General features: G+C 39.6%; 1 protein-coding gene and 1 long non-coding RNA gene across 2 annotated transcripts in view; both read left to right on the top strand.

Annotated features, from left to right (window-relative positions):
* LOC116581620 overlaps window positions 1-10,151 on the top strand; it is a 28,191-nt gene extending 18,040 nt beyond the window's left edge. Inside the window, exons 3-4 of the long non-coding RNA XR_004282139.1 lie at window positions 5,978-6,116; window positions 10,111-10,151. This is a non-coding gene — a long non-coding RNA (uncharacterized LOC116581620). The remainder of the gene's footprint in view (window positions 1-5,977; window positions 6,117-10,110) is intronic.
* The window catches only part of LOC116582036 (translation initiation factor IF-2-like), a 36,930-nt gene extending 25,098 nt beyond the window's left edge, over window positions 1-11,832 (top strand). The window contains exons 4-5 of the mRNA XM_032329411.1: window positions 10,902-10,937; window positions 11,331-11,832. Coding sequence (XP_032185302.1) covers window positions 10,902-10,937; window positions 11,331-11,493 — 199 coding nt within the window. The 3' untranslated portion in view covers window positions 11,494-11,832. The remainder of the gene's footprint in view (window positions 1-10,901; window positions 10,938-11,330) is intronic.
* The last annotated feature ends 601 nt before the right edge of the window (window positions 11,833-12,433 follow it).

Below are 12,433 nucleotides of genomic sequence, written 5' to 3'. Positions count from 1 at the left end.
TAATTCACCAATTTTTTTCAGTCAAAGAAATTTTGTAAGCATGTGCTCAGTTTCAGTTAACATGAAATATCTAATTTTTTGAAGAAAATCCTCTTCACAAATATTAGTAACTATAAAGTCTTTGCATCTATCTATCTACTATATTTTTCCTAACCTCTGGTGGTATTGCTAAAATAATTTGTAAAAGAGCTCAATTGGTTTAAAGGAAGTACTTTTAAGGACTGTGCATTCTACAGCTCTCAGAAAGATAGAAACTAACCCAAATGTTTTTCCAAGTCCATATGACCTGGGAAAATTTCGATATAAAAGTTAGTTTAAAGTTGTTGTTTTAATTAAAATAGACATATCTTAAGAGTTATTGGCAGTAAAATTGAAATTTTTTTTTTCTGCGTGACTTTAAGTCAAATAAATGAATGTTATCTGTCATAAAAATGTTTTTAAGTATCTTGGGAGATTGACTGACTTTGATGTCCCATTAAGTTTTTATGGGCAATCTCAGCATAATTGTTAAGAGCAAATACATTGAATAGATGTCAATAATTTTTTATAATTAGGTAGATTTTAAAAATAGAGTCCCAAAGGGCACCTGGATGACTCAGTCAGTTAGGTGTCCAACTTGATTTTTCAGCTCAGGTCATGATCTCAGAGTCGTGAGACTGATCCCCAGGCTGGGCTCCCCAATGAGTGTAGAGCCTGCTTAGTAGTCTCCTTCTCTCTCTCTCTCTCTCTCTCTCTCCCTCTGCCTCTACCCCTCCACTCTCTCTCTCCAATTAAAGTAATGATTTTAAATAAATAAATAGTCTCCTAAATCTTTCTGATAACCTAAAAACTTAAAGTTTTGCTGAGTTAGGTGAAATGATTAATTCAGTTAAGTTTATTTAAAATGCAGATCATTTCCATGTAAGACAAAATATTAAAACATTACTAAACAGGTTCGTCTACTTTCAGCTTCATGTTACAGAAAAACTAAAAGATATTTAAGTGTGTAAATGCTACACTGGAAAATTTTCAAAGGCATATGTTTCTTAAAACTATGAAATGTATTCATAAATTTGCAAATCTGAAGTATGCTGGGTTGCCTGCGTGGCTCAACCAGTTAATCATCTGGCTCTTGACTTCAGCTCAGGACATGATCTCAGACTTGTGAGAACAAGCCCCAAGTTGGGCTCGCACAGGTGTGGAACCTGCTTCAGATTCTTTCTCTTCTTTTCCCTCTGCCGCTTTCCCGCTTCTCTCTCTCCCTCTCTAAATGAAAAAACAAAACAAACAAGCAAAAATAATGCTGGTGTAACAGTTCACAATTGCTTGCTATTTAATTTTACTTAGTTAAGGTTGCTAAGGATTAAACATTGTACTTAATATGCAACTTAATGCAACTAAAGCTACTGGAAATAGTAAGGGAAAACATATCCATAGGCCAGGAAAGTAGTATGTGTTTTCTATGACAGAAGGGTTAAGAAATGGAGATACATTTTTTTGTTGAAGATAAAGAAAATAATTTTGTCCTAAAGTAAGGCTGTCTGTTTAAAGAAAAACAAACAAATACCAGAATATAAAAAGGAAAGTTATAGAAGGTTTATGAAAAGGGAATCTTAAGCAGGCTCCATGCCCAGTGTGGAGCTTGACTTGGGCTTGATCTCACAACCCTGAGATCATGACCTTAGCTTAAATCAAGAGTTGGATACTGGGATGCCTTGGTGGCTCAGAGGATTAAGCCTCTGCGTTTGACTCAGGTCATGATCTCAGGGTCCTGGGATTGAGTCCCACGTTGGGCTCTTTGCTCAGTGGGGAGTCTGTTTCCCCATCTCTCTCTGCCTACTTGTGATCTCTCTCTCTCTCTATCAAATAAAAAAAGAGAGAGTTGGATACTTTAACCCACTGAGCCACTCAGGTACTCCAAAAAGGGAATCTTTGAAAGCAAATTTTAATGGGTGGCCAAGTTGACTAAGATTAAAATGAATTTATTTAAAAATCAGTTTTAATATCAAAAGTAAGCTGGAGCAAAATTAGAATTTGGTTTTCTCATACTTAAAAGGACTTTTTTTTTTTTTTTTGACTTTTGATCTGCTTAAGTCTTTCTAACTTGGAACATTCCAAAAGATTTGCTAAACTATTAGGCTTATTTGCTCTGTTAAATTATATAGGAAGCATTGTTAAATAAGAAGTAGTACTAAGCCTTCTTTATTTATTTATTTATTTTTAAAAAGATTTTATTTATTTATTTGACAGACAGAGATCACAAGTAGGCAGAGAGGCAGGCAGAGAGAGGAGGAAGCAGGCTCCCTGCAGAGCAGAAAGCCCGATGTGGGGCTCGATCCCAGAACCCTGGGATCATGACCTGAGCTGAAGGCAGAGGCTTAACCCACTGAGCCACCCAGGCGCCCCACTAAGCCTTCTTTATGTTGTAGTTGTAAGACTGTGGTACAGGTGGACAGAGTCCATTCTGTCTCCACAAAAATGGCCCCTCATTGCCAGACTTCTGCTGTCCTGACATCCTTGCAACATGGCCACAGTCTGCTCCTAAATAAAAACATTAACACTGACTGTAAATCAAGCAAATGGGGCTTTAGAAAACCCAAAACAGCTGCTTGGTATTTCCACGCTTCCTGACAAGCCCCATTTTTAAAAAATTTCTGCATTCCTTCATTGACCATAGTGCATTTAAGATGACCCCTAATATTATAGATATTAGTGGGAAAACCTCTATAAAATTACAAAAACAGTCTATTAGCAATGTCTGACTTGTCAGATCCATCGTTCTGGAAAAACTATTTTCGCTGCCCAGAGGCCTCAGGGCTCTTCTCCCTACACTCTTTGAGTACTTGCTGATGGACTTCATTCACCTGCTGCTTAGTATGGATGACCAGTATGTTCCTGTAATTGTATGTATGTTAGAGGAGTTAAAGCCTTTCCTTGCAACATGCAAGACCAATGCCCTCAAAGTAGCAAAGAAACTGTTGGAAAGTGTGTTACCCATTTGAAGTATACCTTCCACAATCTTCAGTGATTAAAGCACCCACTTCTCTGGACCAATCACATGAGCCTTATACAAAAACCTTGCAAACTTCTTGGAATTCTGTTGCATACAATCTTTTGCCAATCCCTTGTTGACTTCATGCTTGTATGACCAGTTAACAGCAACTGCTGTCAGTTGCTTTCAATCTTGTTAGATTAAAAGAGCCTTTCTAGATCCCAATTCAAAGGATACTGCCGGTCACAGTTTACAGCCTGGTGACTAGATATTTTGAAAACACCATCAGAGTAAAACCGCTCTTGAGCCCCGTTTGGAAAAGACTTTAGCAAATGATTCTGACCACTGACATTGCTATAAAACTAAAAGGTATTAAGCCTCAGGTACACATCACACAACTAGAAAAATGGCTCCACACAACCTCTGGTCTTGTGCAGATGTTGGGGACCTCCAAATCAAAGTGACAAGAAGGAGAATGAGCTGATATCAACTAGACTGCGCCCACCCAAGACAACAAATCAAGACTTCATGCTTTAATCGACCATGAGGCCCTTTCTTCTTCCCTTTCCTTTACTCTGGCACACCCTTATCTTTATCTCCCAGACCATTGCTGAGGGGAGTAACCTTTGGAATTTAGAACAAACTTCTGTTTCAGGCTAGGAAAAAAATTTAACTATGCCCTTAATGTTTCATAAATGAAATAAGATATCTCTCAATTCTCGTAAATTCACATTGTGAGGTTAGAAAGGATGTAACAAGAGGCTTTCATGATTCTGGATTTATTCTTTTTGACAGATCCCTATTTCCCTCGTTAGAAATAAATGTAATAAGTCTAACTTCTTTTCTTTCTTTCTTTTTTCCTTTTTTTTTTTTTTTTTTTTTGATACAGAGAAAGAGAAGAGAGAGAGAGAGAGGGAGAGGGATGGGGAGTGGAAAGGGCAAAGGGAGAGGGAGAGAAAGAATCTTAACCTGGCTCCGCACCCTGCACAGAGCCCAGCAGGGGATTTCACAACCTTAGGATCATGACCTCAGCCAAAATCAAGAGTTGGATGCTTAACCTGAGCCATGAGTTAATTAAAAATTAACTTCTTAATTTTTAAAATTATTACAGGATCTGCTGTTAAAGCAATAACTGCACAACAAAGATCCTTAGACTTCCTGGCCAAAGTTTTTCTTGATAATAAAGTAGCTCTTGGTTATCTTTTACGTGGGCAGAGCCATGCCTATGCTATGACTGATACCACCTGCTGTGCCTGGATTAACACGGATGGATTAACACTTGATTACAGAAGATCACAAATCAAGCCCTTGCCTTAAAAAGTGACTCTTTCCATGGGGTGCTTCTTTGATTTACTTGACTTTTATTGGTTTGGGTTTGGGGACCATGGATCGTGAAGTGTGCTCCAAACATTGGGAATTATTCTGTGTATAGTAATCATAGTAACTTCCCTGGTGCATTATATTCATGTGGTGAGTGTGCCATGATGTATAAACTTGTCAAATCCCTAAGCTGTATACCTAACACTAATGTAACTTTGTGTATCAACTATACTCAAAGGTTCTTAAAAAGCTTTAAATGAGTGTTCATTTAGCCACTAATCACCACACAAATGATCTCACTAAGACTCGACTGTCAGAAAAGGAACAGAGGATAACTGACATAAAGAATGTAAAACTACGGTCATAACTTATAAATATCACAGAGATAAAGCAAAAATATCATGACCTGACTGCGTATTAATCCTTAACTCACATGTGGCTTTGACCCTGGAGATGTCTCCTCCTTCTCGAAACTTGCTATTCCTTTGGCTTCTGTGAACGCTCACTCTCCTGGTCTTCCTTGTCTTTGTAATCAACTCTTCTCTTCTTCTTCAAGTGCTGTCCACCTTCCAATTTAAATGTGAAGGTTCCTAAGTCAACAACACCTCTGAATCTAACAACTCTAATGAACTTTGCTTGCATGATTTCATCTACTTACATTTTTTGATCCTCCTCGAAGTGGATGCCTCCTAAATCTGTACCGGAGCCTGGACATCTTTCCTGAAATTTAGACTGGGGTAACACAATGCCTGATGGACATGTCCACTTGAACACCATCCCGGAATGCCAAGTCAATAAAGCACAGACAGAATTAACCTTTTATTCTTTATTTTATTTTATTTTTTTTCAAGATTTTATTTATTTTATTTGACAGATAGAGATCACAAGTAGGCAGAGAGGCAGGCAGAGAGAGAGGGGAGGAAGAAGCAGGCTCCCTGCTGAGTAGAGAGCAGGATGCGGGGCTCGATCCCAGGACCCTGGAATCATGACCTGAGCCGAAGGCAGAGGCTTTAACCCACTGAGCCACCCAGGCACCCCTTCTTCTTTATTTTAATCTCTTTTAGTTGGTTATGTCAATCAGTCCCTGAAGTTATTCTTGGCTTTTCCCTTTTCTTTACTATTCCTCCTCCCATGTTAATTCTGGCTACTATCAATTCTAATGCTTAAATATTTCTCAAATTCATCACAGGCCTTCCAGTTGTGCTATCACTGGCCCAATGTTTCAGCCTATCTTTTTGAATTTCTAACTGATCTAAACTCCTAACCGGTCTCCCTTCTTCCCATTTTGTTCTCTCCAAATCCATTTCCTATACAGCAATAAAAAAGAACATAAATTTTAAACCAACTATATTATTACCTCTTAAAATCCATCACTGAGAGGTAGAGCCAAAGCTTCCTACCCCCAAGGAGGGCTCCTGCCTCCCTCTTTGGGAGGGAGGCAACCCTTACACTGTCTGCCTCACATGTTTGACCTCAACAACACAGTAACTTATCGAGTTTCTTGCACTGCCATGCTATTTTTGGCTTCTCCATCTTTGTATATGCCATCTCCTTTTCTGGAGTGCTCTTCCCTTTCTTCCCTCTATATTGCCTCCAACCTACTCCCCTTCACCCAAACAAAACAAAACAACCCTCCCCCACAAACCTGGTTAACTCCTCCTCATCCTTCTATCTTTATCCTTGCAGGCTCCTCCACAAAGCTTATCCTCACCTCCTTTCTCCTCCACTACAGAGTGAGGGACCCCTTTTGACCTCTGGCTGAGGTGACTCCTTGGTGAGGAAACAAAGACTGGGGAAACCAGCTGAACGGATCTGGCCTGAAAAGGTGAGGGATTTCCCCTATTGCCCTTTGGAGGGATCCTTTCCCCGTCTCCTTTCTCTTTTAGCTTCTCTGCAGCCTAAACTTAGAATTTCCCAGACAACTGAAGATCTCTGACCAGAGCAGCAAACTGGTGTGGTCTGAAGGTCTGAGAGCAAACAGGTCAGACTGTCTGTGCCTGTGAGGATGAAGGACCCTTTTCCTCTGCTTTCTCACTCCATCCCCCAACGTACTGTTCACACCACCCCCCAAGGTGTGGTGCTGCTGGCAGAGGCAGCTCGACCAGGGTGAATCCACACATGTATGGATTTGGTTGGGACCTTTCTTGTTGCTGGCTGACTTTCAGCTGCCTTACTTCTTTTGGCTCCCTTCTCTTTTTCCTTTGTTTCCATAGATCCAGACCCCATCTTCCTATGCATCTGAGTGGTGAGTCCTGCCCCAATTTTTCTGACCTGGTTCAGTTGTCCAGTGCCTGGCTCTCCCTGCTGGAGGGGACACCCAATAGAAAGTACCACCGCTATTTGCTGTGACCCTCTTCTTAGTGACATGCCCTAAAAGAGTTAATCACCCCATATAAAGGCCTTTTTCAGGTCCATGGGATGCCCTGACTGAAATCATGACCACTAATCAGAGCTCCATCACTTTTGGTGGGATTCCCTTTTGGGAATTGGCAGCGAGTCTTCAAACCCCCTCTATGCCTTCGGACTCACTCTTGGGTGGGTGGGTTGTATTCTTAAAAACTGGAACAAATCAACCCTCGAGGCCTGAGGGAAAAATTTCTCATCTTTTTATGTAATGTTTCCTGGCCTCAATACAAACCCCCAGATCAAGAGGTATGGGCTCTCCTCAAGACTCCTTCTTATAATATTATTTTCCAGCTTGACCTCTTTTGCCAGAACTCCTCCAAATGGTCAGAGTTCTTATATGTGCAAGACTTTATGACATTGTCCCAAAACACTGGCCTCCTTAAAAACTATAGAATGAGTCTTGCTCAGTTTCATGGCCCATCTGATCCTGTGAATAGCTATTAAACCTCCAACTCTGAAGTTTTGCTAAGTTAAATGATAGGTTGGATTGAATTCTTTGGATATTGAAGTTTTTTCCAAATAAGATAAAATACTGAAACATAAATGACTAAATATAAGGTTTGTCCGCTTTAAGCTTTTTATTGCAGAGAAACTAAAGATACTTCGGTCTATTGGAAGACATGCTTTATGCTTAATTGATTAATACATTTGTCATCTAAAGAATTCTGGTATAACAGTTCACAATTGGTTACACTTAGTTTTCACTAGAGACTAAGTGTTAAAATGCTGTTAAATGTAACGAAGACTGATGGAAATAAGGAAAGCAGCTCTGTGTGTGGGAAAGCAGGAGATGTGTAAGAAAAATACAAGGAATGGGAATACATTTTTGTTGAAGGAAAAAGAAAGTAATTTTATCCTAAGAGATTGGTTGTTTGGAGAGAAATGTCTTCGAACAAAATCTCAATGTAAAAGAAAATTGTAGAAGATTTGTGAAAACTTTAATGTGGCCAGGATGGACTAAGGTTGAAAGGAATGGTTTTGAAACCACACTGGTATAAGATAGACTCTGTTAAAAGACAAAATTTTCGTGATTTTTGGTCGGTTCTTGATTTAAAAAAAAATGTAAACAAAAGGTTATTTTTCTCTTTTGTCTGTCCAGAAGGCCAAAGTTTCTCTTTTGTTTTTTATCAAGTCTTTGATGATCCCTAATCCTGTTTAGGCACATGCTCCATAACCTCCTGAGGTTTTAACAAAATTATCTGAGATTTGAATTATAAATGAAATCTTTTTGATTAATTAGGGCTTTTTATTTAGTTTGTTCAGTTAGTCTGGAAGCACTGTTTAGCAAATAATGTTATGCCTTAGGTTGTGTTGTTTGGGTAAATGCTATAGCTATTCTAAAGACTATGTGCAATTCCTAAAGTTTTCGTATGTTTTGGTAATGCTCATATCAGATTTTAACCATGTCGATTTTTTTTAGTCTTCTGTCATCTATAGCTATTGTTCTCTTGCAAAATGAGTTTCATCTTCAAGGAGATCCATAAAAAGGACTTTTGACAATTACAGGCATGTGATATCTTTAAGATCATAAAACTAAAATGGGTGAGAACTTCCAGAAGTAACTAAAAGCTGTATTCAAATTGAACAAGAAAATTAGTAACACAGGACTAAATGAATTAAGGAAGATGAGTATAGTTTTTGTGACTCTTCTTTGAAACATTACTGGTTCTCTAATGTATGTCCTTCCAGATTAAGGAAACTTTCTCTTAAGATATCCATGATCTACAGAAATAGGATTAAATATTTCTTTGTGAACAAATTGAAGCATTAATTTTTCTCTCTACCTGAACCCTCCAGAATTCAAAAAGTCTCAGTGACTATTCTTTCCTTCATGGCAATTATAGCTATATGCATAAGTTTAATAAGAATCTGTTTTCCTTATAACAGGACACCATTGGAAACACTGGTTATATTACCAAGGCTTTGACTGGAATGTCATATTTAGAGACTTTCATAGACTCAAGATGTGATGAGACAGCTTATAGGAACTAAGTCTGACTTTATGAAACCTGGAGCCATAAAGCCCCTTGGAAATGCTGGACTGATACTTTGCATACAGCATTACCAGGTGAATAAAGAATGTCACTTCCTGGCAGGTGCAAGAACCTCAGGATACTTTGGGAACCTCAAGAAGAATTTGCCCAAACCTATAGGTATTGCAGGCATATCTGATGGCAGTTACTTGGCTTGGCTTCTGGCCTAAAGATGCTATTAAAAGTTCAACCTAGAGATTCCTTATAAAAAGTTCCAGCAAAGCAGATGCTGAAAGATCTATTTGATCAATCACTATCCTTGTTGAACTTATGTAAACAACTAGGCCAAGTTTTTTAAAAATGGATTTTTAAACAAATTAGTCTTGATTTGGCTATCTTTGATAAAAATGAGGGCAATTATAGAGAAAATGTTTCACTAACAGCTTTGCAGATATTGGATTTTTACACTATTTATCATAAACTAGACTAAATTCTGAATTCTTCTAGTTTCCCCAAATATCTAGCTATGGCTTTCCAAACCAAGGTTTCCAATCTTCTTCCATCTCTCAAAGTCACTGCAAACTAAAACTGCCCTTGTGCCTGGACTGACCATTGTACTTCTATAGAAAATTACCTGAGCTTATTACAATAATTAGAGGTTGTTGATCTTATTTATTTAGCAGATCAGGCAGATGACAGTGGGTTTATTGATAGCAAGAGTTTCATGGAAAGGAGATAAGAAAAGCTGGGTATGTTATAGTCAAACTCAGACTATTTAGGCCACAGACCTCCCAGCAAATATGTCTGCCAAAAGTGGAGTTAATATTCATAAATTTCGAAATAGATATGCAGACCATATTCTCCCTAGACCTTATCTGATAGTTACTAGCAATACACCCCATATAAATCCGGGACACATGGTTTATTTAAAGATATGGAAGTCTAATACAGCAGGGGATTTGATTTAACACCCAAATGGAAGGGCCACCACTGGGTCATATTATGTATTCCCATAGCTATAAGTTTGGGACATTCCTCATGGACTCATATATCAAGAATTGAACTTGTATCTTCCCTACAGGAATCCAGGGTGCCTGTTAATGCATCTTCTTACTCCTGTGAACCTGTGAAAGACCTCAACTTCTTCAAATCACAATGATGGCTGTACATTTCTTTTTCATTCTCTTTTCCCCAATTCATACTGACGATTTCTTCTTACAATGGGCACGACATTATGCTGAACTTCAAAATCTAACAGCTTGCTGGGATTCTACCTGTCTTAAGCACATCTGGTATGCTTTGATGGGTGTCCCTGTTTCGGGGCAGAGTTGGCATTCCTTATGTAACTATGCCTTAGGTATGATCTATGACCCAAATACCGCTCTATTTTGTGATATTCCTTTTTTTTTTTTTTAAAGATTTTATTTATTTATTTGACAGAGAGAGATCACAAGCAGGCAGAGAGAGAGGGGGAAGCAGGCTCCCTGCTGAGCAGAGAGCTTGATGCAGGACTCGATCCCGGGACCCCGGGTTCATGAACTGAGCTGAAGGCAGAGACTTTAACCCACTGAGCCACCCAGGTGCCCCTTTTTTGTGATATTTCTATAACGAAACTAAACCTTACCCTCTGGTCTATGGTTAACACCACCTGGAATCTCTTAGGCCACAGTCAGACCTTTTCATACTCTTAAACCATTAAGGTTCTGACTGAATGCACTCACCCGCAAATAAATGGGGACCAATTCATACTGACTAAGTTGCAAACCCAACTTCTCAGTATACATTGAATGGAATATATTAAATCTAAGATGAATATTTATGGCTTACCCCCCAATGGGACAGTTAAGCCGAAAGGCAATTCTATGCCAGGAATAAAGAAACCATACTTACGATACATGGGCAAATAGCACAGAGTAGTTATATGGCTGTCATCAGAAATACGCTCACAAATCATTGTTCTTCTGGCCACTAATTGGTTGCTACTGACTGGACAAGGAGGCCCAGAATGAGATGGCTGGCTCCTAATGGGACCCAGTGGCTCCGCAGTTCTAACCAACAGCCATGGCTTCCCCCAGGCTGGATAGGCCACCGTTCTCTGGGGTTTGCCTGGATGCACAGATGCATTAAGACCATTACCAACCCAGCCAATCCTTCAAATTTAAAACGACAGTGGACATGTTCCATATTTCATTGCTATGGCCACCTAACACACTTCTTTATTTCCTCGTTAGGACTGGAGGATGTCACTTGGCACATGGACACACTTAGTAAGTACACAGTTGAAGCCCTAAATGACACTCAAAATAATATTTCCTTATTAAATACAGAAGTAACACACAAATGTGTAAAGCAGTTTTACAAAGTAGAATGGCATTGGATGTCTTAACTGCTGCACAAGGTGCAACATGTATTATCACAAAAACAGAGTGCTGTGTATATATTCTAGATTACTACAATTATTTCTGGGTTTTTAACTGACATGAGTACTCAAATTGGTACTCTAAAAGATCTTTCCCTTTCTTTCACTGACTGGTCAAAATCCTAGATAGGGGGAGGGTTTTTGCCAACTATCAAAGGACTCTTATTTGGGCTTCTTTTCCTTCTTGTTATTCTAATCATGTTTTGCTGTTTTCTCCCACGTTTTTCCTCCTGGTGCCAAGCATCCTTCAGCACCACATTGTCAAGCTGACAGGATCCTCTCTGCTCAAGGGAGACTCCCATAGGTCATCAACTCTAGACACAGCTGTCTCGGCCTTCTCTACACCCCTCATTCAGCATGAAGCAGTTACAGAAGACAAGACCTTCTACCTTCCGCAATCTTAAAGATTTCAGGGTCAAAATTGTTCAAGGGGAATGTAAGGGCTGTTTTGGGGCAACCAGCTTGAACAATGGGAAGCTGAGTAAGGTAGAAGGTCCCACGCTGACCTGGCTGAATACCAACAGACCCATCAGACAACCCACCTCAAAATACACATAAGGCCTAGCTGACCAATGGGTTACTTACATCTACCCCAAAAGGAAAATTCCATATGTTCCCATACCTCCTCATACTCCCCTTTAACTATAGTCCCCCCACCCCTGCCTCATAGCAGGCAATCTCTACCTCACTGGCTTGTCTATCCCTCCCTTGCAGTGTATTCAGTAAACTTCTATCTCCTTGGTCTGCCTTGGGTGAATTATTTCACTGCCTGTGCTGCCAGCCTCCACCCACCCAGGTTGCCCCACATTTGGTGGCCTGTACAGAGACCCTTGGTGGCCCCCCACTTAACAGATTACCTTTACAAACCTGGGTCATGTTTTGGTGCCAAGATGCGAACCATCTCATTATTCCCTATTACCACCATGACTGCATATGATAAATGGCTCTACCACCTAACAATCTTATGGTTAAGATTTGCAATTCTACCATAATACACTTCTTTTTTTTTTTTTTAAAGATTCTTATTTATTTATTTGACAGATTGCAAGTAGGCAGAGAGACAGGCAGAGAGAGACGGAGAAGCAGGCTCCCTGCTGAGCAGAGAGCCCGATGCGGGATTCGATCCCAGGACCCTGGGATCATGACCTGAGCCGAAGGCAGAGGCTTTAACCTACTGAGCCACCCAGGTGCCCTACCATAATACACTTCTAATAGCACTTTAAAAGCTAAGTTTACACAGCTCACTCATCCGTATCACAAGTGTGACAGAATCAGGACTATCCTCTGTCTAAAAGTAAGAAAGCAACTCTATGGCCATTGATACATAAATGGATAAAGAAGATG

Source organism: Mustela erminea, chromosome 21, assembly GCF_009829155.1.
Source record: "Mustela erminea isolate mMusErm1 chromosome 21, mMusErm1.Pri, whole genome shotgun sequence".
Classification (NCBI taxonomy): domain Eukaryota; kingdom Metazoa; phylum Chordata; class Mammalia; order Carnivora; family Mustelidae; genus Mustela; species Mustela erminea.
This window is presented reverse-complemented; position numbering and strand designations above follow the sequence as displayed.